Source organism: Ptychodera flava, chromosome 7 (assembly GCF_041260155.1).
Source record: "Ptychodera flava strain L36383 chromosome 7, AS_Pfla_20210202, whole genome shotgun sequence".
NCBI lineage: Eukaryota > Metazoa > Hemichordata > Enteropneusta > Ptychoderidae > Ptychodera > Ptychodera flava.
The window spans coordinates 45,068,224-45,095,754 of record NC_091934.1 but is presented as its reverse complement, the minus strand read 5'-3'; the positions used below and the strand labels follow the sequence as shown (position 1 = coordinate 45,095,754).

At 38.2% G+C, this 27,531-nt stretch overlaps 1 protein-coding gene across 1 annotated transcript in view; it reads right to left on the bottom strand.

Annotated features, from left to right (window-relative positions):
• The window catches only part of LOC139136531 (arginine-glutamic acid dipeptide repeats protein-like), a 158,190-nt gene that overhangs the window by 93,147 nt on the left and 37,512 nt on the right, over positions 1–27,531 (bottom strand). The window contains 2 exon segments of the mRNA XM_070704256.1: positions 2,956–3,063; positions 10,049–10,055. Of these exon segments, the coding sequence (XP_070560357.1) occupies positions 2,956–3,063; positions 10,049–10,055 (115 nt within the window).

The window sequence follows — 27,531 nt, the reverse complement described above, 5'->3', positions numbered from 1 at the left end:
GATGAAATCTTTGAACTAATTCACGACCAAAATGCTGAAATTCCAAGGTGAATTTGCAGATGCTGCGGACAAAATAAATATTACTTGCAGGAGAAACAAATTTAACTGTTGTGCTTTGCAGTCTAATTTACTGGGGGCTTTGTCGGGTCCTGTTGACCTTTAACCCTTGGGAGATAGGCTATGTCACAGGTTACACCAATCAAATGACAAAGAATAGAATGACTGACAGGAAAGGTCAAAACGTGACAGTTGATCAATTTGTAATCAGTAAGGTATTGCCTATGCATTATTCTAATGTGCCATTCTATCAATACATGCCATTATTGCTATATAATTGCAATTCACTGTATCTAATATACCTGCGTTAAAGGTGAGTCAATCGTTAACCAAAGTCATGCCTGGTGTGCTTGATTTCTGCTCCGTGGTCATGACACTTTTAACTTTATTCTTCAAACAAACAGTATTAAAATCTTATGCTAAATTCAGAGTTTCAAAGACACACAACAAAATCCTGTACTGAGGAAAGAATTTGTTTTTTTCATGTCAGTGCTTGTCACAGACGGCCCTGCCCAATTTTGTAACCATAGCAACCAAATCCTTTGTACCGATCCAACTTTTGACACTTTTGACAGAAAAGTTTATTTTGCCATGCAGGGAAGGAATGAATTGGATTAATCAGTTAATTTTCATTGAAAAGGAAATAAACATTGATATCTTTTGAAACGCTGGTTGGACATGATGTGAACTTGGATACAATATAAACCTACACATCAGTAAAATTATGTGAACAACTAATCAGTTTTATAGTTGAACTGATAGTCCTCTTGTAACATGTATTAAACTTGTTATTTATCACCAATAGTCAATATTTGAACTTGCAATTATGCATTGGTCATGTGCAATTGAAATGCACATTTTCAGAGAAGTTTGTGATTCAACAGTGGGCCAGTGAATTTCACGTTTCAAGGATCAAATGCTCATCACTGACAATCTCGCAAACTATGCCAGGGAGTTGGAACACATTGGAAATATGTTTGGAAGCACTGTGCAGTGTGTTGTAGCCTTCCTTCTGGCTGACTTCCTAGAATGGCATCAATTTGACTGATTACAACATTCAGCGGTCGCACGCTAAACACACAGCAAACATTCCGCCTTGAAAACCATCCACTTTCCCTCAATTTTCATTTTCATTGAATATAAAGATGATTAAAACTTGTTACAAAAGGACAGTGTCACTTTAATTTGCAAAGAGCGTAATTTTTTCATTCCGTAACACATGGATTCATCATATATACAGTTTTAGTTGAGAAAGATAACCTGACCTCCTGCACAACCAAGCCTGGCAACTACAGTATTGAATTCCCACGTTGATATCATGCAAGTCAAAATTACTCATCATTATGGAAATAAAATATATTTACTTTATGATTAAATTAAAATTAAGGTTAAAAGTTAATTTCAATTCTTCGTTTCAAAATATCAAACAATGTGATGTTTCATCTGAGATAGCTATTGAGTCTTTCTGCACCTATCAAAGCTTGCACCACTCAAAAGGTATATGGATTGAACATATTGTACGGTTTTTTCTCAGACATGGCTATCATTCTTCCTACAGCCATATCATGTAACACAGAGCCATTAAAACAGTAACTGTAGGGCATTACTAGGATGAAATATGCATACAATATTTGTACAATATTGATATACACACAACATCATTACCTAAAAGAGCCAGCTCATCGATCATTTGGGATGAATAAAGATCTGAAACATTTTGCAACAAGTTTTTTGATTGGTTCCCTGATATACATTTTCTATATATAAATGTAGAGCAATATGATTGGCTGGGAGTCAATGTGCAGATCAAAGCCTGTTTTGATAATTGAGCCCCTTTTTTTGATATAAACTTTTGATTCAAATAGTTCTTGAAATAAAAAGATTGAGAATAATCAGCAATTTTATAAATATTAAAAATAAACTCATTCACAATGAAGATACATAAGGAAATTTGAGAGAAAAAAGCAATAATTTCAAAACAAACTCTACAGACCATATTCAACTGACCAGTAATCAATCAAGGACAGTTTTTTTTGAAATGTTTATTTTCCATGAAATCAAAATATGGTTAGTTAAGTGTCCGCGATATCATCATACAAAGCTCAATCAGAGTTTCTCTTTAACAATATGCTTACAATTGGTGAATGATTGCAAACGTAAGTTTGTGTCATGGAATAAATACAGGCCACATATATACCATGACAGCGATTTTTGTTTGGTGTCGCTGAACTCCTAAGGTCTTCCTTCCAACTAAAACCCTCTAGCCCCTGTACAATGGTACAACCCTATTATCTACAGTGGAAATCAAGACCACTGTGTTTACAAGAGGAGTGATGGAGTTGAAATCAGGGGGAGGCGGCAACTGAAGTGAGGCCAGACCATAGAGGGCAAAAATCATTACTACATTAGTGCAGCAAAATTGCTCATCTCTCTCCAATTTTACAAGGAAATTAATTTAGTAAAATCTTCGGAACAGTTCTGCTAAACTATTTTTCATTACAATATTCGACAGCATTATTTTCAAATCTCACTCTACTACATGCAAGGTAATACTACATGCAGGTTTTGATTCTCTACAAACCCACTATCTCTAATGAGCATTTCATTCCAAATCTGATAAGTGAACATCAGACACTTCTTACACACCTGGCATTTCAATGTTCAGACGACTGGCTTTTACATGTGAATCAGAGACTGGTACAGAATACAGCGATTTAAACGCATAACGCTCAAACCCCTCAGGTGCGGGTATTAACAGTGTCAGTCTCGCACAACTGTAAGCCTAATCTTGTACATCAAATTTGAAGTCCAATTGAAATGATGCTTTATACAAGCCTTTAGTCGATACGGAACCACTGTGAATTCAATCTTACATTATCAGGAATATTTTTTTCTTACCTTGTTTCTGGGTTGTACCCAAGCACATAGAAGAAAGTGTCTTCCTTGGCAGCATCAAAGTCCCTGACACCTAGAATATCTTTGTAGTGATGCACTTTGCATTTACCCCTGGGGGAGGAAAGAGGAGAAAGGAAATCGATATTCAGAACACCGGTGACATCATTTGCGTGAGACCCTGTGTCGTAACCATGGCAACCAGAGATTGGAAGATATTACATTTTGATCACTTTCATTTCCATGATGAAGTAGCACTTTGCATAGCATTGTACTATACAGGGTTCAGCATATTCTGTGTTAGGCAATCTTGAAATATACATCTATAAGGTTATTATCATCGTCCAACACCTCAGTACATTTTGCATTCTGAATCTGAAATGGTTATAGTTGACCAGATGTTCAGCCCTGCAAATAAGCACACTGTTACAAACAATTCTCAGTTTGGGCGATTTTTTTCAATTTCTGGTGTTGATTGGTGCTTGCATCACAATGATATGATTGACAGACACAATATTTTGACATGACAATGGAGGGGCAGTTTAAATGGATAAATTGGTGAAATAGTACAGTGTTATGACTAACTACTGTAGAAAGTTTGAGAACCAGTAAGTCAAAGTAGTAGTAGGTTGGGTTTGGACTATAAAATGAATTCAACGTGAATCTGATTGAATGTGTACACTCTCCATATGTTCGAGAATGGATAACCTTTGCACTTTGACCTCTACCCCCACTTTTAGTTACATCATGACTCTGCTGTTTAGCAAAGGTTGACATCTGCAGTGTTGTGACACTGAAAGGTCAAATGAATTTGACCTGTGACCCTACTGTAAGGTGAATATTAGAAACACGTTGATTTTGTAACAGCCATCAATTATTTGACTGCGTTGCATCTTGCACCTCAATTTTCTCAAGTATACCATTACCTTCCATGTTAAGTATAGTATAATCTTTGTTGTAAAACTTAAAAAGAATAAACCACACTTAGCGATCAGTACACCATGAGATTTTGACCAGTTTGTGGCAGGTACGTGCAGGAGCAATAGCAAGTGCATATATGGAGCAAACTGGTCAAAATGGTATACCCGTAGCTGAAGTGGTTTTTTGCAATTATATCATAAAATTAAATTCAAATTCTGAAAGGAATTTTTCTCTACCTGAGAGCTCATGCCTGTCCAACCGTGCTATATTTGCAACATAGCATGGTTATTTTCTTGTCTCAACCAATCAGATTGCAGTATTTGCACCATTAATATACTGTACTGGTATGATATAATTGTCAATATTTACCGGTACATTGTTGCATTTTGATTGATTGTTACTTGCAGTATTGGATGGAAGTATGGAATTTCAGAAGATGAAAAGTAGTAAAGTAACCAAATAATTAAAATATGGTTTGCTGTTTTCAGTATGTTAAACTCCTGCCACGTGTGGGCTGCATGTCACAGGATAATCTCTAAAAAATGAATATTAAAAGCCTTTTCACAGTCAAGTGACCACGCAACATTTTTTTGTCAGTCTCACATCACCATGCATTGCTGATAAAAACAAGAACTGTGAGGACACACTGGTATTGGTTGTCTTTCATTGGATGAAATGGTATACATTTATACTTTAATAGAAGACCTGCCCCCTTATCATACTATATATAGTATTATTTTTAGTGGGTGATATCATCAACATTGTGAAACAAGAATTGAAATTTTTGATTTTTTGCAGGTTTTCAATCCAAACTTCTAAAATTGATTTCTGTGGAGTTTGTCTCGAAAATCTATAATTTCAACTCTTCAACTCAGTTCCCTGTTTATAAACATTTATCCATCACTATTCGAAAATGACTTGGGTGTGGGTGGGGGTTGTGTGGACCGAAGAGAAAGTGGAAGCAGGGTTCATGTATATTTTTATTACAGATAGACAATAAACAGAGTGGGTATCTAAATACAAAAAAATTTGACTTTTTACAACATACTGGTACTGTAGGAAAGAGCAAAGAAGTTAGATGTGTAATGCACTTTTCTGTGAACACCTTGTCTCCACTGAAACTAACTACAGCCAACAGTAAGACCTGTAGTGCTGTATTTATGAAAGCTTATTTATTGTTTTGTTTGCATAACTGTTAACATGTTGTACAGATTGAGACAAGCAAATCAACATATATACAACCAGTAATTTTTAGAATAGTAAGGTGTGGGCTTGTTTAGAAAAGCCATGCCCGTTGTTCTAACCAATCTACCTATAATAAGTACAATATAATCATAGTTGTACTACCAGTAACTACCGTACATCATAGTGTCAAATCTCTTGGTCAGAGCACAGTCACTCCACACACGTTTCTGGAGTGACCCTGGTCAAACCTTGCCAAGTAAACCTGGTACTGCATAAACATTTGAGGGATTTTTTCTGAACGCAATGTACGAAACAAGTGTATGATTGTACAAACTTAGTTTCCAATTTTCATAATAATCTGTCATATAACAGAGGAAGGATAGAAAATGTTGTTTTTCTGACATTGAAGTTTTCAAAAAACATGCATATTACTAGACTATAGCAGTATTCATAGTTAAATGTACGCAGTAAAACAACAAGACAAGATTTTATAGACTGTAGTGAACATAATGTTTATAGTAATAAAGGGTTTTATCACATGCACAAGCCAAGTTTGTCGTCTCCGAAGAAAAAAATACGGGATTTATTCTCTGGTCGTTCTACGTCACGACAACCCGCGTCTATGTCATCAATTTGGTGTGTCGGACCTTCTTTTTTGTCAATCTTTGGTGTGCTCGTAAATATGTAAACAAACAACATGGCGGCCGATGCGATGTTTCTCCCACGATCAAAAGTCATGTAATGAAATCGATATTTTCACAGACTACGACATTAATAATCCGAACAATGTAAACACAAGAGTGTACCGCCTGTATATTCCGAAGGAATTACGTGGATAATTTGCGGAAACAACGAACTCGAAGCTGGTCGCGTATACCGTGGGTTCCGTACGCATTGCAAACAGGGTCAGGCGCGACGTTTACAGTGTTCGCGCCGTGGAGATTCAGTCGATATTTGTTCCCGAAAAATAGCGTATCTTCGTCTGTGATAAATTTCTAGGACTATGCTATCTTTGAAATAGAGTATAACTTTGCGGAAGGTAGCCTACGTGTATACCGAGAGCTGTCATTTGCTCCACACACGAACGAACGTGAGCGCTAACGCACACGACGGACGACTGGAAATGATTGACAACTTGTGCACCGCGTACTGATATTATTCCTAAAGTAGTTCAAAAGTTTAAACGCGGAATAGTCATGGAAAACTTATTTATTTTGCAAAAAAATAACGAATTCTTGGCTTGTGCATGTGATAAGTATATTATTCCCTAATATTTTTCTTTGTTCAGCGAAGGAAAATACGAGTGACGTAATGACCGTGTCACCACGAGTCGAATCTAATTACAGCCTAGTACATTGTAACCTTAGTTTTAATTTCTTAGGAGACCCAGGTGATCAATTTAAATATTCTCTGTGGCAGGGAAGATTTCATTTGGCAAAGTTTGTTAAAGATTCCTTCCATGGTTGAATTTTCTGCTCTGATGAGCTGCCCGTATGCTGGTAACTATGGCAACCTGTAGGTGCACCGTCTGGTGTTACAAGCAGGCTGCATTTTCATGAAATCTCAAACGCTGGATAAATATTGACTGTGGTGCACATTGCTGGGTAAAATGAAATATGTCTTTTTTGATTGATAAGATGAATCCAACACACCCCTAATACAAACACATCATGAAAGCTATGACTGCTTTCTCAATTTATAATCTGTTTCATCTGAGATCATTCACTGGCCATCATTTTCCAATCAAAGAAGATAGAACTACCTTTTCAACTCATTTCAATTGTGAAAGGCTTCACTGCATGTGCAGTATGGCTTCTTTGTTGATCACATGTTTTGTGAAAACTTACAACTTGAAAACACGGTACACCTACAGTGAGTTCATTTTTAGCTGGATGATGGTCAAATTCATCTGGTATTCAGTAATTTTGGCAATTTCTCTGTAAATGTTTTTCTCATCCATGACAGGAGGGATACTCCCTCTGTGTATCTTCACCCTCCCCCTGCTAGCTACATGTACCACAATTTGCTACCCCTTCACTCTGACCACTGATGGCTAAAAATCTGAAATCAAAAACTGCCATTCTGACTGTTCCATGTTCACAGTCAGTGTATTTTGAAATGATTTAGTTTACTTTGTTTCATTTGGAGAATTGTGTCTTTTTGTTTTTTCATTATGTCAAGTACAACTAACATAGTTTAAGGAGTGCTTATTTCTGATCTTGTCCAGTCTCAACAGATAGTGTAGGACATGGATATACATGTACATCCTGTACATGCATATACAATACAGTATCAACAATGATGATACAAGTCAGTCTTCACCATTCTATAGATGCCTGTGGATGATACCTAGACTGCCTGTGGGTGATACCTAGACTGCCTGTGGGTGACACCTAGACTGGGTGATACCTAGACTGTCTTTGGGTGATACCTAGACTGCCTGTGGGTGATACCTAGACTATCGACAGTCCCTTGTGCCTTTTCTTTACAACCGGCTACATGTGTAAATTTCTACACTTGCTAACTTGCTTCAAATTTGAACCTCCAGAAATCTGTTCTAATTTTGAGAAGAAAGGAGGACTCAATAAACTTGTGCATTTCCTTTTGAACTCATCAGTCATGATTTTAAATGTGTTAGTCACAGGAAAATAAACAGATTCTTCTTGGGATAAAACAACAACAACGATAATAATAATTAAAATAATGACAACAGAAATCATCATCATTATCATCATCATCATCATTATCATGATCATTATCAGCATCATCATCTTCACATAACACTTTCGGCTGTGTTGTCAGTTTTAACACACATGTTATCAGTGAAAATATCAACACTCACTTTCAATAAATCCTAGGTTTTCTCAGTATAGATAAATGTGAGTGCACAAAGACATCGATATTTCCATGTTTATATTAGAATTTTCATGAGATAATAATTCATGAAATGAAAATGATGGTAAGGAGTAAGACCTCACGTAATTAAACTTTGATAATATATGAAAATATTTAAACTTGTCATATTTATCATTATAAGCTTACAGGTCTATTTTAACGTAAAGTGAAATTATTATCCTGCCAGTTTAAATCCCACAACTTTGTCTTGGTGAGATGTTTTGTACAAGACACAAAGTTGTCCAAAAATATCTTAGCCATTATCACTTTTCGTCAACAGTGTTACTGAAATTTTCAAAATGAAGTGTTGTGGAAAAAATCTTCCTAGCAACACTTGTTGTACATATGTCAGTGCCGGTTGAAACTTACATATTATCAATTTATCTATAGTGGATATCTGTAAACAAAGATGTATCCCTGAAAAAAGTGTCCATAATACAGGTACATGTTCCCATGGAAACAAAGGTGTGCTGAAATACTGAATGTAATGACCTGATTACATAGACTACCATAAAATGGGGAGAAGTATTTCAAAGTTTTCCCAACAGGATTTGGGATACCTGGTCTAATCCATAATTTCAAATTGCATTAGTTGTGGAATAGTCTGGGGAACAGACTGGGAATAAATCATATCCCATAATACATCATCGTTAGCTTGGCTTTTGTCTGAGATTACATTCTGATTATTAAAAAATGGAAAATTTACGAAATAAACTGTCAGGTGAGATTGACCTTAGTAGGTTTAGGTGATCAACTTTGTTACTATGGTGATATTATTCATATGCACATGAGTGATATTGAATAATTAGCATATTCAATCAGATAATATTCATAGTGGCAATCATGGCTTCATTCAAATTCTGTTACTCATATACTTCAATTTTAAACGTCAAAAACCTATAATTTGTTAGAGCTTTGTCATCTTTTGCCATATTCCAGTTGGTGTCTATAAAGATTGTTTACTTTTTCAATGATTAAGAGTTGTGACTTTTCACACAATTTTGTTTTAAAAGATAACACCCATGCAGATTTCAGGGTAGTTGGTAAATGTTATATCATTCTATCACACTATTATATTAGTGGTCAACAGAATTGGTACTACAGGTTTCCAAATAATTCACCTATATTTTAAAACCTTATAACAACGTTGTTGAGAAATTTTGGCTACAATTGATTTGTGTAACGCTAGAAATTATGTGACAAGGATATTATTGCAAAATACATTTTGAATCACCAAAAAAAATCTCAACTAATTATTGCTTGGAACTTAATTTTGGTTTCTGCGAATCCCTGGATATCCAAAACGGACAGTTAACCTATTCGCCCCGATTCCCCGTAAACAGGACCACACTGACCTTTGAAGTTTGATAACAATGGGTTTGGGCCAAACCAGGGTGGTGGCATGGTTAATTTAACAGTTGGAGAATAACAACACAGTATTTTTATTATTATTTAACAAATGCAGATACAATGCATACAACTGGGCTCACATAGCAATACAGATTAGACAGTGTTTCCAGACATGAAGGTTTTAATTCACTGGACACCATCTAAGTCCAGCCATTTCATTCTTGTTCGTGTTTATTTCAAAGATCAATGTTTGACCAATAATTTTACGATATAATGAATCGAAAGTTGAGCAATTTCGTGATTTTGGCAGCAATTATTCAAACAAACTGACAAGCTTGGCTAGTTTGTTTTTAACATTAATTTTTCAGGTTTCATGATATTTTGAGAAGTGACTGAAGCTGTCTGAATTCTCAAGAGCCCAAATTGATCAACACTGGCGAGGTACAATTGGCTCTGATATGACGAAGTCAAACTTTTTGAATCTTATTGAAATCTTCTGTTTGTGCCGGCTGAAGTTTTTTTCTTTGTCTGAACACACACGTGACCTATATCATCGATGTTTCCATGGCAAAGTCGTTTTATTCAACCCACTTTTATTGAACTCATGAAATATTTACATGTCGACATACAGACAAAAAAAATCTGATATATGATGACAGAATTTTTGATGATATGAAAATCTCATGGATGGTTTACAGCAATCGGAACACGCTGGCTGTTTAAATGCTATCGTTTAAAAATATCTTACCTGAGAGCTGAGATGGATAGGAGTCACTGGCATCCGAAATAAACAGTTCTCTGCCCTTGATCGTCTGATCCTTGAGGAGATTAGAAATCCCTGAGTCTGTGTAGAGAGCAGACGGTGTGTTCGATATGTCAGACATTAACCAACTAATGAATTTTATCTTCAGTCATAGACAATGAAATCCAGAAAATGTCAGCCATTACAAGTGATACGACCTCTGACCTCGAGTCAAGGACGCTGCAGAGTGTGACACTAGAGGGCAGTATTCTTGTCAAGGCTATGTTGCAAGTGCTGGTTCTCCACGGCTATTTGGGAATGCATGTATACAGAAGTTGAGACCAGCTTGGAATATGGGTATCGAGACAAAGCAGTGATGAGACTTAAAGGCAGAACGTGCCTGGGGACACAAATTCGGACTCTCAAACTTTTACAATTCTTGTCTGATATACAACTTGTGGGGGTTCATTTTAAAAGCTCTTGGTGTAAGAAAACTTTTCATCGGCTTAGTTTTTCGAAATTCGAAAATTTTACTTTTCTCCGTAGAGTTAACACAGGGATGGTGGCCATCTTGAATTTTAAATATCGGTAAATCTTGAGTTAGTTGTTTCCCTAGTACCAAAATTTGCTTGGTTACCCCAATATTTATTCTTGATTTTGAAAGAGAATGGTTGAAAGATTCCTCAAGGAAAGTTTGAGCAGAAGTTAAAGTCTTTCACTTTCGAGGCGCAAACTCCCTTAAGTAAAAAGTACTGGCAATACTTGAGAGCATTCAAGATTGTTCCCATTACTACTGATAGCCAGAACTGCATTAAAATTATGAAAATTAAAAATTTCACTACCACATAAACTCACTAACTAGCATTATGTCCCAGCAAAGAGTTCCAATAAAAAAATCTTGAACAACGGCATTTTGGTGATAGTTAAAAAATGTCATTTCAAGGTTTAAAATATTATGGTCTAGAATACAAAGAATATAAGGTTGATTTTGACAAGTTGTAACAGCTTGGTCTCTTTCTACTGCAAAAATGTTTACTATTTTCTGTACTTTTATAGTTGAAGTTTGTTTTTTTACTGTACTGTTACTATAAGTTTAATACTTACAAGATAATTGTACATGAAACAAAATTAATTATGTAAGAAAGATACAAATCTCAAGCAATTTGGTAACAAAGTAGTGGTTGGATGAATAGATCATAAGAGATTATCAAGATAATTTGAACTGATGGCATATTTTGACTTTTTGTATTTGTTTATTTTGGATGATTCAAACACATGAAGTTTCATAAAACCAAGCTATCAAAAACATTACTTACTCCATAAACTTCAAAATGAACCCCAACAAGTGATAAGTAAAAAGAATATTGAGAAAGTTTTACAGTCAGAATATCTGTCCCCAAGGCGCATGCTACCTTTAATAATAGATGTATTTTTGTCCTGTAAAATAAACGCATTTTCTCTCAAACCTTTACAATTCTTTTTGGGTCTGCCACTTGTAGGGGATCATTTTGAAGATTATGAAATAATAAATTTTTCACTGCCTTCCTTTAGTGAAAAAAGAAAATTTACTTTTCCTCCAGAGAGTTTACACTAGATTGGTAGCCGTTTCAATTTCAAATATCAGTAAATCTTAGGCAGTTTGTTTCACTAAAGTACCAAAATTTGCTAGGAGATCCCTGATTTTTAATAGTTTGTGCAAAGACTTTATCTTTGATTTTGAAAGTTTTTTACATAGAGTTTATATAAAAGTCTTTCAATTTCCAGGCATGGACTACCATAATTGTCAAATTTGATAATGCTTTTTTCCCATTTTGTATAAGGTTACAATTTATGATGACTTTAGTGGTTATCTACTAACAGTGTAGAGACTATGGATTTTTTCACACTTATTTTGATGTCTCACACAGATAGTTTTGTATTTGTGGTTCTCAAATCTGCCTTTGAGAAAAAGCTGGGAATTCAATCATACTCACTGTTTTCAATATGTCTGTCTTGCACTAGAAGTTGATATACAGAATCTGGCACTTCTGATGGCCGATAAAACCATTTCACCGTCACGTGAAGTGTGTCTCTTTTACTCTGTTGAAACAAATAAAATAAATGAAAAGTATTATTATTAGATCATCTAAGTGGATCATTTTACCAGATTGAAAACCAACTACTTTTCTATGTGTTTTGACACGGCAACTGAGCCCCACAGAGATATTAAAGGGCCAGTGATTCTAACTTAAAGATTTTTCACTATTTTAGTCTTTTAAGTCTATCATAAATTCTTGTTCTACACTCCAAAGCATGTTGATATACACAATATTCAGCTTGTCAACTCAGCCTGTACATGTGTAAACTGTATTGATATTGTTGACAAGTGAATTCTGGTCTGGACTAGAATTCAAATGTAAACAATAACAGTGCATTTTACAAATATAGACGTTATGTTGACAAGCTAAATAGTGGGTGTTTCAACATTCTTTTGGAGTAGAATAAGAACTTGCGATTGACATAAAAAATAAAAATAATGAAAAAATCATCAAAACTTAGCATACTGGCCCTTTAACAACATGTCATTAGGTTGTAGCTGGTAGTACCAGCATCAATGATGAATTCAACTGATGCTTTAGAGGAAAGTCTTCATTGAGACATGACATATGACACGTGGCATTCCTCTCTTGAAGTATGACAAAAACAATTTCAAGTATGGTGACGTAGATCAATTGCAACATCAAGACAGACTATCATCAGAAGAAAAGTTAGAGCTTCAAGTCAGTAGTTAGAATCTTTTTTTTGTTGGGAAGAGACATGACTTTTATTTATCACTGCAATCAGTGTTTCACTGTGACATGTAGAAATTTCTCATCTCTATACTTCATTTCCTTGTTCAATTTGTTCAATATTGCCAAGATATTGTGGGATCATTATTTATTTCAAGGCCTATTTACCACCTAAAGCCAACAATACATAACTGTTTTTCAACTTGAGGGATCACCACATTATCATTATTGCCCTCCAAAGAAATACATGCCTCTGATTTTATTACCCCACGACAATAATTATTTCCTTCTGATAAATTGTCTCCTTTCAAATTGCTTAATAATACACACATATTCCTGCTGATATTAATTGTATTAAAATTTTTACTGATAATGGTTTTATTATTATTAACCTGTATAAGAATATTAGTAAAACAATACTTGCCAAGTCAATATGAATAAATGATGGCTTTCTCCATTACATGGACCACTTATTACAAATATCAAATTAACTTTGTGACATATGTTTTCAGAAACTCTTTTATGCATTTCGATGCATAAATTTTGCAGCATTTGGATTGCAAGTAAATCAAATATTTCTATTCTTCGTCATGTAATTTATCAATTTGATTCACGACTTCGATTCATAACAGAGTTTACCATGTTAATCTATTTTGAAGATGCTCAGTGCATTAGGAGTGTTGGTTGACAGAATCAGCAGAGTAAGACAAGTCACGGATATTTCACAGACTGAATGGCCAGCCATGAACAGTGTACATCTATGAATCTCGTCCATTTAAAGTTTGTACCTATAACTACCAAAAACAGTCAACATGCAATTATAGAAAGCATAATAAGACTTAAAACGAACACAGGAGATGATGGAACTGAATAATATTGATGGCCAATCTGATTTTGTCTTGATTACGAAAACATGAGTGTGTCCATTCCTTGGGAATTCAAATCCTAGTTGGTAACTTTTAAACGGGTATTGCCTCTTATTATTATTCCATGTACACAAACTACTTCCACCTTTTGACACAGTGGCAAAACTTTAAACATGTCACAAAATAAAACTGACATGATATTAGTTAAGCAATGAATACAGATTTTTGATCACATTCTCTCTTAAACTGTTGACTCTAAACACTTTCATATGCTCATTTTTCTGAGGAGAATTTTCAGATAGGTATTTGTAAATCTTATTTCCGTAAATCTATCGTGTCTTTAGAACTGACTGTCAAAGAAGAAGAAAATTATCAAATCTGAGGTACTATTGACAGCTCACGGTTTTTCTCTCTTCTGAGACTTATGACAGATATGTTTGCTGTCATAAAATGATAAAAGGCTGCCTCAAAATACGTCATTTGCCGACTGGCATGCCTTACCACGAAATCAATAGAGACTGTACTTGCTTTCAAATAAAATTATCCAATATATCCAACTTTGAAATTACATCCATATTTATTGAAGATGCTTGATTTAAAATTATTCTACAAGCAAAGATATTGATTTCATATGACTGTGATTACAGTATTGCTTGCTTTTGAAATCATCTTGGATACGTGCCTACTCTGGAATAAAATGATGCAATTCAACTACTATGAAAAATGGATGCTGGAGAGAGGCTATATGATGCTAGTACAAGAAAATACAATGGATAAACGATTTCACATGAATACATATACATATTCTATCTGTTTCTGCGCGTGGTTTTGATTGTACTATGGTCCACTCATATTCCGGGTTTAACCCATTACATACATATCCATATTACTTGATTTCAAATTATTCTTTAAGTGACAGCAGAATTCACCATTTTCACAATTTAAACTTATTTGCATCTATGTTGGTTTAACAAACCCTATTAAAAACAATTGGACATGCTTAAGGGTTAATTAATGCTAACTTAATGGAAATTCAGATCATATAAGCTGTTCACACCAAGCCAAATTGTCTGTATACAAGTCCACAATCACAGCACTGATACCATGGGTTTGGGCTAAACCATTGTGGTGGGTTTGGGCTAAACCATTGTGGTGAAAGGGTTAAAACAACATTGCTGGGAATCTTCATACTCTACAAAACTACTGAAAGGTTATTGATTTTCCTGTGCATCATCCATCATAATTCTAATTTCCTGTCTTACCAACTATATATAGAAATTTAACAGCTTTTAGAATTAAATGCCACAAGCTAGATCCACAGGTATTACAGGAAGCCAAAAATATATTCCTAAGCCTTGCCATCATGTACAGTGATCTAAATATGCAGTAATGAAACTAAAACCAATATTAAACGCTTTACAGGTCATTATACAGTTCATTAATGACTTTTGACAACTTGGATGTGCTGATATATATTATTGACTTTAATACTTATTTAGTAAATGTAGCATATATGTAACTGGATCAGTGGTATAACAGGTCATAAGGGGGTCAATATATTACTTACAATAAAGAGAAAGTTTATTGGCCAAATTTAGGATTCTTGACTTGATGAATATTTTAACCCTTTTCCTGCCGAGCGCCCCTGTCCGTTATCCTGCCAAGTCGGTCAAAACCGGCCCCCTTTTCCGTGTCTACAGAAGATAGGCTCTCCTGCACGCTTTCCTGCCAGGCATTTGGCGGGAAAATACCGCATTTTCGGGGTACGATTACCGACCATATACGTGTTAGACTTCAAAAATTTTTGCATGCCCGTATAGAGGGGCAACCGCTGATGAGGTTGTGTCCAGAAAATGACGAGGTCACGGGCGTTGTTTGCCCGGGGGACGTGCACTTTTATGCCCTTTTCTAGCTTACTTTCGCGGAAGTAAAGCTCGTTCGCCGGCACGCACGGCCACACCGGGGAAACGTCACCTCTCTCGTGGGTTAGTAGAAGACCCAGGGGTTAGTGCTATGGGTGCGGGAGCACCCTCAAACCTGTCCTGTTTCCCCTGGGTTGTGTCACTTGGCCACGTACTTTGAACGACTTGGAAGAGTCGCACATTGCAGTCTGCTTTGACGTAGTGTCAACGACATAGTTCCGCCATTGAAGGAAGGCGTGTACGTAGTTTGGCCAGTTCAGTGAACACTTAGCTCGTTAGTGTTACCGTTTCCTAACACGTTAGTTGTGCAGTTGTTACTAAGGTGCAGTTTGTACCACCTTAGCTCTGGACAGTGCAACTGCTCTATGCACTAACCCCAACGACAGATGGTTGGTACAACGTCTACATCGCACGAGCACAGCCTCCGTTGGCTGTGCCCCTCCCACGTGATACAACGCACGTTCATCCATTACTATAGCGTCCTTACGGATCTGCCAAAAACGAAAGTGGGGGTAAAAACAAAACAAACGAAAATATGCGATCCATAGATAGTATTTTATTCGGGAATAATTTACATTGTGCCGAACAATAAATCTCGGAGTCTGTCTCGACGTCCGAGTGCATGGTCCGTGTTTCAAAAATTACAATCGGGGTGGCAGATCCGTGTTTCAAAAATTATAATAGGGGGAATTGTACAAAATAATCCGTCTAAACAAAACAAAACAAAACGAAAATATGCGATCCATAGATAGTATTTTATTCGGGAATAATTTACATTATGCCGAATAATAAATCTCAGAGTCTGTCTCGACGTCCGAGTGCATGGTCCGTGTTACAAAGATTACAATCGGGGGATTGTACAAAATAATCCGTGTTTCAATTTACAATAAGCGGGATCGTAAAGCACAAACAAACGGCACAACCGTGCTCAAAATGTGATCATGGTCCGTGTTCAGAATACAGTCAAGCCACTGTTAGGCGAAGCTGTCCCCTGTCCGTTATTTACGTCGGGTTCTCTTGCTGATGGGTGTCGTCGGGGCTGTGTGAGTAGAGGTCTGCACGCCAATGCTCCTCTTACCTCGTAGCATCATGCGATGATGAAAAGCCGCAAAACACTCGCCCTCGTGAAGATGAACCCCGCACAGACTACATCCTTTGGACGTCTCAGACAGTCGTCCGCTCGCAGTGGTCTTACCCTCTCTGCTACATACTTTACAGCATTTCTGCCGCCCCTCCAAACGGCTGATAACGTGCATCGGCTGATTTTGTGGATTGATGTACGAGGCAAGAGAAACAGTGGCCTCGACCTCTCTCACACTGGGCTGCGATCGCCCACAATAACCGCCAATGAGTTGTTTCCCGACACGCAGATGAAACATCTTATGGGTCAGCTTACTATCAGGGTGTACATGCTTGAAGCATATATATGCATTTACCAGGGCAACATCAATCAGGTAACATGCCAGATATGTCCACCATCTGTGGTTCTTGCGCCCAGTGTGAAAGTACTTGCGCTTTTGGTTGGCTCGGTCGACGCCTCCCATGTACCGGCGATAATTATACAGCGACAGAGGCACTTGTCGCCGCTCGTCTCCCTCCCCCACTGGCACGCACTCCAAGGGTGGATAGACCGTATTCAAGATCAGCACCTGAGCGTTACTATCCTGATAAGCAGTGATGTTAAGACGAGAGTCCGTTCTGGTCGTGGCTTTCATATCCCCAACAGACAGAGGAAGGCGCTTCCTCTTACCCGGCGGAATTAATTGAGGGGGCATGGTGCGACGATTACGGCGGTTGAAACTCCCGACCATGTAGATCCCGGTCTCCATCAGCTCTCTAGCAGTAACGACCGTGCTAAACAGGCTATCACAGAATAGGCTGTGATTATATCCACAGAATGGCTGGACCAGCTCCATCGTAATTCTTTTCACCACACCTCGCTCCTGCCGTCTCCCATCAGTCCGATCCCGATATTTCACACCTAGGTACGGTGCAAAGTTAGCTATGTATGCAGTGGTGGAGTCGCACAGCTGCCATATCTTGAAACCGTCTCGATCAGGCTTATGCGGTAATCTCTGCTTAAATTTAGAACGGCCCTTAAATCGCACCATGCCCTCGTCGATGGAGATCTCTCTACCCATCTTATAATTATTTACGCACCGGTCAACTATGGGCTCCATCCATGGATTGATTTTATACAGGGGATCCTCCTGACACCGACGTCGGCGGCGTGCCTCATCAGGATCACGACGTGGATCGTTCTCTGGGTCTGCCAGATGAAAGTATCGCATAAGCTGCTGAAAGCGACTGCGGGTAATCACAGTAGAAATACCCTGGTTTCTCAGAAAGGGATCGCTAGACCAATAATCCTCCACTGATGATTTACGGTCGATACCCATACAGACTAAGACGCCATGAACGCCTGCACCTCTCGGTAGTCAGCGTTACGCCAGTATTTATCTATTTTCCTAGCGATATGTCGCTGGTGGAATTTGGCGTATTTATTAGTCTCGTCCTTGGCCAATCTGATCAGTGTAGCTGGAATAAACTTAAAAAAGTAATCGAGCTCACGGGCGTGGCTGGGCAAGGTGAAAGTCGGTCCTCTCTCATGGTCAAAATCGGTCTCCTCAAATATATTAGCATCGGTAGTCTCCGACATACGCCAGACAGGAGGTGTGTCGTCCTCCGCCAACACAGCAGCAACGTCATCATCGTCGTCAGAGCTTGCCTCACCTACGTACTGCCTGTCATAAAAGTCATCGTCCTCTGCCTGCATCCTCGTCAACCTCCGAGTCGGACTCAGCGGTGATATCACCGTCGTCTGGGCGTCTGGGCCTGAACTCGCCCGTAGCGGCATCAAGGATCATATCTGGCTCAAAATCAGGTGGGCTATCCTGATAACGAACCCTCCGCACTATCTTTTTCGGCGGGGACATCGCAGCACACGAAACTATGGCAGGAGCGGGCTCGGCAGCCTCTGCTGATGACGAGGACTCGAGCTCTTTCGCACTGGGCACAGGAACCTCTCCTGACGCAGGATGAGGGCTCATAGTAGCAACAGGTGGTGTCTCTCCCGGAGCAGCCGGGGGAGAACCAATGGCATCAGCCGTCTCATTACTCACTGTCTCACTAGCAGCAGCAGACGTAGTCTGTGCAGGTGAAGTATCTCCCACAAGAGCAGATGTAGTCTCTGCAGGTGAAGTAGTCTCTCCCGGAGCAGCCGGGTGAGAACCACTGGCAACCGGTGACCCGTCATCATCCTCATCGCAGAACGATCGGTCTTACGTTTACGCTTACCACTGGGTTTTTCAGCCGGAGATGGCTTCGCCTTACGGGAGCGTTTCTTGCCCGACTTCTTAGAACGTTTACTAGGGACATCACAACGATCGCTACCACTACCGCCCGGAGACTCTGCATCTTTGAGCTTCAGTCGTCTGCTCGCCTTCAGAAAACTTTTGCGGTCCGTCAAGCTCATGTCTGGAACAGTGTCGACAGACTAGCAGGTCCCTCCCTTTTAAAGCCACAGGGAAACAAAGCCCTGGACATGATTGGACGCAGGGGTGTTAATATATGCATCCACCTGTTATTATAATGGACCTACGGCAATCAGTCCACCAACCGCGCTGACATTCCTACCCGTCATGTAAATTGCCTGTCCGCACCATTTGATATGCTAATAATACTCATTTGCGATGCAAATCAATCGAGCACTTAGCATAACATAGTCAATGTCATTAGCATCTCAACTTGACATTCCGTCCAGCTGGGTACGTGGCATGCGCACCTGCCACCCAAGGACGTTGCCCCAAGCCCATGTTTAGTACGGGTGGGAAACCCGTATCTTTAACCTCATGTCCCTTCTAAGTACGCCTGCGCAGGGCGTATTGTCATCCAAGTCGGTGACAAGCCAACCCGACAGATTGCCCATTAAGCAGTAATGGACTGGCCGTCTCGTTCTTGTACGGCAACGAACAGTGCTTCAGCGGCTTGTTTAGGTCATAACCGTCGCCTGCCGAGCGGCTTACCCAACTAAGGCGGTCAAAGATGAAGGATGCCAAAATTGTCAACGGCTGTCTCGGCCTCGTCCGTTGGGCAAACATGGCTCCTTCAAATAACGTGGCCAGCACGTCTACGTCATCAGCGGTGATGACGACCCGTCATTGACGCCCGAGTGCGTAAAACTCGGAATATACCGACAGGTACCTCTACCTGAGTCGGTCATACTACGGTATAAACAAACACAGGTCTGCCAACTCCCGTTAGACTCGGCCGTTAGCCGAACTTCACAGGGACAACATAGGCGTAACAAGTCGGTGAACAACGGTTCACGCACCTAACCGCAGCCGCCAAGTCGGTGAACAATGGTATCAAATTTTGAGGCCATGTTCCTGAATGGCAAGGCTGAGGCGGTGTGTTTCGTTGCACGGCTTGAACGTCTAGAGCCAAGTGCAGCCGACAACGTCCGACATCTGAGTGGGTAGTCTTTTCGAGAAGGTAACAAGTCGGTTAAAAGCGGTGGTTACCCTTCACAAATGTCGCTCAAGTCCGTTCGGATCAGTTCCATGTCAGGGACTAATCAAGCCGAGTCCGTCAAATCCGTCCGCACTTCCCGTCAATCAGGACCAAGTCCGTGATTTTCGTCTCGCACCATTGGCAAAAAATTGCACCGCCAGCTGAGGCGGTCTTAGGCGGTTGCCTTCGAGAAAGCCGAGTCCGTCAAATCCGTCCGCACTTCCGTCAATCAGGACCAAGTCCGTGATTTTCGTCTCGCACCATTGGCAAAAAATTGCACCGCCAGCTGAGGCGGTCTTAGGCGGTTGCCTTACAGATTAGCGTTGCCGAGACGGTCAATTTCGGCCGCAATCTATGTAGTGCCTCAGAGCCAAGTTACCCCAAACTCCGCTAGAATACGTCAACGTGCTAACCTGCCAAGTACGCTACTCGTCCCCCAAAAAAAACCAGTCCCCCACCGGGGTGGGGACTGGCTGGGTAGCTTCCGCACCTTTCCTGTCGTTGGACTCTCTGTGAACCCATTTCGAGAGCAAACGCCGTTCCTCGCCCAAAACCTGTCCTCGAACGACCCCTAGCGCGAGCAAGGGTTTGCTACACGTAGTTCCGTCGACTAGGCAGGAAAGGGGGTACCAAAAAGTAGCCCGATTTCCACCGCCTTGGCAGGATAACGGCCGTGGCTGCTCAGATTCTAGCTACACCGAATTTCAAGCGGATTTCACCGACTTGGCAGGAAAGGGTTAAAGGGGGTGGGGGGCCATCCCACTGCCACTGTGCCTATGGAACCTATATAATGGGTCTGTTGCTATGCACAACAAATCCAAACATCCTTGGTGCATATCCAAATTTTTAAAATGGTGGCTGTATTGAAACTGGTAACTGATACAAACAGCTTCATATAAACAAAGGGAGGCAGCCAAAGTTTATTTGACAAATTGCAGTGATTAGAAAGCTACAAAACTAGTGAACTATAAATATGCATCAAATGCTAACTTATGCTTCACATTTGCTTGACATGTCATTCAATGTCAATTTCTGGGAAGAGGCAATCTTTATCAAGAAAATTGTGCCGCCGCCAACAGATTGGACCCCTTTTAAGGTGTCGTGGTTGTAACTTTTCCATTTTTGTCCCTTTTTTTCACTGAGCATTGAAATGACTATAATTTCATCTCTTTTAATTCTTTTCATATTGACACATACAAATAATCTATACCCCACAGCAGAACCTTTGTAATTAAACTATGAGTATTGTTAACTTATCATTGAAACATGATTTTTAAGGTAGAAACACCAAAGGGACAGATATTCGGACTGTAAAATTTTTGCAAATACTTTTATGATCCACCACTTGTGTAGGCTTATTTTAAAACTTGGTGTACATAAAATTTTCACCATCTTATTTTTGTGAAAATGGGACGCTTAATTATTTTTCCAATAGAGTAAACACAGGGATGTGGCCATTTTGAATTTCAGATATTGGTAAATTTAAAGTAATTTGACATTTGCCTGGTGACTCCTGACTTTATTCTTGATTTTGAAAGAGAATGATTGATGGTTTCAAGAAGGAAAATCTGAGCAAAAGTTCAGGTCTTTTCAGTTTTGAGGTGCATACTACCTTAATTTTGATACAGTTGGTAATAATGTGTGAATAGAACAGAATAGATCAGTAAAAGTTATATCTAGATATACTGATACATATCAATGAAATTCACAAAATCACTTTTCACCAGACAATGACTTCTGCATCAACAACTTATTACATAGACTGAAATTCACAAGTACAGTAACATCTTTGTGTCAGATAATAATATTTATAGCAATGTATTTTCTGATTCACATATTAATAATTTATATTAGCAATATTAAGTGTCTCCAGCACACCTATACATAAGACTATTACGAGAATCTTAAAGGTGCGGTTTTTCCTATCACTGTTGTAAAGGTAAGCTTGAACGTAAACAAATGTTAGGTTTAGGAATATGAAATATTATAAACACTGAAAATATCATCAACACTTACAGCTGCTGCCCATGTGAAATGAACTAAGTAATGTAATTTGATTATCAGAGGAAACCTGCAGTCGTTGTTTAACTCATCTGTGATAAATGACTGTGAAACCAGATACGTACATACAGAGAGGGACACACTTCAGGGAGTCTGTTTAAAGTCTTCTTGACTGATCCATAACCATAATGAGTCAATTTTCAGCTCTGGTCAATGCAGTCGATAAATTTCCTATTGACAGAGTGGTTGAGAGCCAGAGTGTGTTTCGCCGTAGAGTCAATATTTTGTGAGGTACTCGGAATGCTAACTGCTCCAATGTGTTCTTTGATGAACTGGACTAAGTGAAGTACTTTGTTTGATGTGACTGCAGTGTCAAAGCTGCAATAACTCACCGACAAGACATTACCAAGGTGCCATAAACACACACACACAGTCTGCTAATGTTCATGTCTTTCAAGTCTGATGATGTATTTGTCCCTCATGAGACTAAAATGTGTCCTGAATACAACTCAGCTTGGCCTAAACATGTCAAGAATATCTGAAAGCTTAAGGCAGTCAGTGTGTCTCAGGGACAGACATTCAGAATCTCAATTTTTACAATATCTTTTTTGACCTACCACTTGTTAGGGTTCATTTTTGAAGCTTTTGGAAAAAATGATATTTTCACCATCTTATTTCTGTGAAAATCGACAATTTAATTTTTCCCCATAGAGTGAACACAGGGATGGCTGCCATTTTGAATTTCTAATATTGGTAAATTTTATGTAATTTAATTCTCTTGCAACAAAGTTTGCTCTGTGACTCATGAATTTTATTCCCCATTTGAAAAAAAATGGTTTACCTCAAAAAAAGTTTGGGCTAAAGTTTAAGTTTTTCAGTTTCGAGATGCATACAACCTAATATCAGTTTACTCTATGAGGATAAGCAAAGCTGTCACATGCCTGGAATAAGTTGTCTATTTTCCAAACGAACTGACTGTATTTGTATTTATCGCTCCGATTGCACGGTCAACACCACAATTTGCATTAAGATTCAGCACACGGTATGCGTGTAAGCCCATTTTGCGCAACAAATCTCCTTCAATTTAAACATAGCACCTTGGAAGCAGCTCACTCAACCTCACAGAGCTAAAGTCAAGTACTGGAAATGTCACCTGAATTTATTTAAATTGCAAAGCAACAAATTCTAAAATGGACAAGAGGATAAGACAGTCGTATCAATGTGATTGAATCATGGACCACTTTTACTGAAAAATTCCATGAAATGCTGAAGAAATGGCCTAATATTTTTTCTGTATTCTTAAAAGGATATACTGTTTGATTATGATTTTTAACCATTTTTGTTTTGTATGTCAATTACAAGTTCTTCTCCTCCCCAAACAATGTTGAAGCACTAACTATGGCTTCGTTTCTCATGATAGCTTTAATCCGTAAAAATCATGTTTCCAATTTTTATGTTTTCAAAGCCTTCAAATGTTCAAGTTTTTGTAAAATGCACCTGATGAGACATGCTGCTTCAATAGTTTTAACCAACTTGACCTGATGATGAAATATGAACTTGGCAGGATAACATTTTGCGTGCACTAAAAAAGCCGAGTGGAACCAAACTCTGTCACATTGTCCAATCTGAAAGCATGGTTGCTTGTCTGATTTTTTGACCTTTCTCCTCCACTATGCCTCGATCAGGAACCTGAAACAACTAGTGACTGTTACTGAACAACAAATATTCACTGAATAAGTACAGGTGTGTCAAATGCTTCACTGAACCAACGTCAGAAACTTGTATAATATTGCAGTGACTATACACAAATTACTTTGTACAATAACTTCAAAACAATGAGGCTTTTTCCTATTGTCGGGAGACACAAGTGAAGCCAAACCAACGTTACTGAGTAACAATAGATGGATACACATAATCAATTTCTATTGACAGATGAATAAATGGTATCCCATAGATTATTCAACAATCAAGACATCATTAACAGCGCTCATCTCAGTTTTGTACTGTTATCTTTTCAACAAGAAATGATTAAACACTTTCAGGATAGCAATTTCGATTGTTTACACCGTCATTATTCTTTTTGAGAACAATGGAAATGTGGCTTCATTGTATTCAGTAAAGAAATAAAAGTTGATGAATAAAATGAATACAAAATAATTAACTGAGTGTAATTTTTTCATAAATATCTCATTACACATAATTGTATGGTATTCTGGGATAATAAACCTGTATCCAGTTCAGTCTTGCGCAGAACACATTAAATTTCTCGTAAATTCTGTCTTTTAGAGTGCTCCGGAAACCATTTACAAAGTAAAAACCTTGCGAAAGAAACATAACCTCAATGGATTGGCCTTGAATTCATTGCAATGACATGCAGGTGAAGGTAAAATAATATTTTATCAACAGAATTGACCTCCTTTTTATCTCAACTAGTACAGCACCCCTAGTGGTGAAAATGAGAAATGTTTCCTAATATCCACTACTGTTGAGGCCCAGTTCTGAACTGTTCTGCATTTTAAAAAGTTTTAAAGATTGTAATCTTTCTGTTAAAACTCTATTGAAATGCTACCATTAACTATAATAAAACAAAAAATCTAACTTCTGCATCAAGTTATATTAACCCTTTGAGCACCAATGTCAATTTTTAGAGTTGCCTTTAATAATGAAATATACCCCGGTCAATTTATATCTATAGTGTAAATTTCCCATTGAAAACATAAAGAAGTGGACAAGGTTGGTACCGAGTCACTGTGGTAATTCAAAGTTTTCCAATATTGGCTCTATCAAAACTTTACTGAACATATACCAAACATATAATCTGTATTTTCAGCTATATGATCATAGACAGTAAACTAGCCATGATCCGATGTACATTGAAATACCAAGTATCTCACATGTCAACACTGCCTATGTGTGACATATATTGTCACTGTTGAAAACTGGCGTCCATGCACAAACTCACTCACCAATGACAATAATGCAACTTAAACTCGTTAAGGCCAGGCTGACAAACTAAATAATGTTTGTTTGAACATGCTTGGGGCAGTGGATCAAGAACCTGGTGTTGACAGACGGTTCAAACATATTTTTTAATACTGCCTTTACAACATACATGGTTCAATCCAAAACTAATATATGAAATAACAAAATACATGATATATACCCAATAACATTCCCATCGGTGCTACAAATAATATTAAACCACACATGACAAATTTCATTGTCATGACTCTCACAACTAAGTCTGTTGTGCTTGGTGTATCTGACACTGTAATCTTTTTCTGAGCAGAAATCAACTTTGGATTTAGCATTTGTACTGTGTTCATATTTCATTACGCTAACTCCTATGGCATGTGACAGGCAATGAAATCAACATTCTACAAAATACTTTTGCTGTCAGCTGTCGACAGATCCACTGCATTCAAATGACAGTATCTTTAATCAATATCTCTGTCAACTTGTCTCCACTTGTAAGTAAAATCTCAAAGTTCACAAGTTTTTATAAAGGCATGAAATTCAAGTGTACAGGAAATAAAACAGACTTCATAAAATCTCATTCTAAACCCATTCCAAAATGCAACAGCTTTTCCACTTTTGAATGCTCCTTCATCCTTGTTCATCAAAAAATTGTAGAGAATGTTCATAATTTCCTCAATAATTAGAACTTACGTGTTGACTTGTGAAGAAATTCAACTTTATAAGTTTGAGCCATGACCCTAGACCGGTAGGTTGTTAATGTTATCACAAGGCCAGACATGTCAACCTAGATACAGTGAGTGATCCAATATTTGTTCAGAAAAATTTTGGTGCTCCTGTGTAAATTGACTACTGCTGGTTCAATCAGAGACGCTGAACTTTTGCAACTATTTATCACTAACCATGATAACATAAAAAATCTCCTTAGAATTTTGAAATTTGTTTTTAAAAAATGACAATTAATATGTAAGTAAATATATATATGCATAATTTGGGATTCCTCTCTGGCTACAACTTTGCCACAAAATTTCTAATTTTTTTTTTGTTTCTCCATTTTAGCCCTCCGACAACATCTTCAATGAAGCTTGGCCAATACAAAATTTGGTTGAAAAGTGGTTAATCTCATATTTCATGAAAGAACATTAAATTTCCTTGTTCAAAGATTTCAATATGTGAAGGAAACTCGACAGTATATGCTTGAATCAATGGCTTTGAAAAGCATAATAGGGACCAGATTGCATCTAACATTAACACAGCAAATATGGTTTCAAGGATAGATGGTATACTATGGCGTGTCTGTTAAAAATCTCATTGCTATCAAGTGGAAATGGATGCCCATACTAGCTTGCTCTCTTAGCTCTACTGCATCATTCACTACCAGATCTGAGTTAACTCACAGCTTAATAGCACTTAACCTACTACCCATCAAAACTGGATTTCCACATGGCGAGTTGCTGAATACGGAATCCCCCATAGTTTCCTGGAGCACTTTTATCCACTCTATAGCAGCTAAAATGCTCATTCCGAGTCTTGTTTCGGAATCAATGTAATGCCGCAATATATCAATGACAAGGTAGGGAATTAAGAACGTCTTTTGTCCGACGCACAATATCACCAAACCTAAAATACTTTCTATTTCACACTGTCAATGTACCATCTAAATAAGAGACTAACAAGCAATATCCAACTCAATGACATGTGACAAGTCTGATATATTCCTGTGCTGGTCTCTGCCAGAGTTGAGATACAGTCGATAAATTCAAAATAATCTCTCCTCATGACTCATTCCTTAGTTGCTATGGTAATGAAGAAGATTTCGGGGCTAAATCACTCTAAAATAACAGCCCTGATCAAAATAACACCAGAACAAAGAATCAATTCTTAATTGAAGATTCATGTATTGATATAAATGTGTATTATAAAAGAGCTATGAGATAATTTTCCCACCAAATAGTTACTTGGACACACAGCATGTAAAAACACAGGTCAACCCAACAGGATGATAACAGCATTACCATGGCAACAAGTCCCATGACAGGTATACAATTTCCTGTGTTACAAAAACTATCAATTTTTATTGACAACTCCAGAGCAGATTAAACTGCTGTGACGCTGATCAACATCCTTACTGATTAAGTAAGGGAGGGTATCTCCATGGCAACCCATAGACAGGTGTTGGAATAATGTGGGGAGATGGAGTGTTCACCCATCAAACCAATTAGATGTCAGAACAGCAGACGTTATCATGAATTTCAATCAAATTGGCTCCATTCAATATCATTTAACCATGAACGAATTGCATGGATGCTATATTCACACCAGCACACACACATCCTTATAGAATCTTTCTTTCCTTGAATTCTCCGTGTGTGTATTGTCAAAAGCAAACTGATGCGATTCAAACCTTAGAAATGATTTTCAGATGCTCTCATTTACATTGAAAA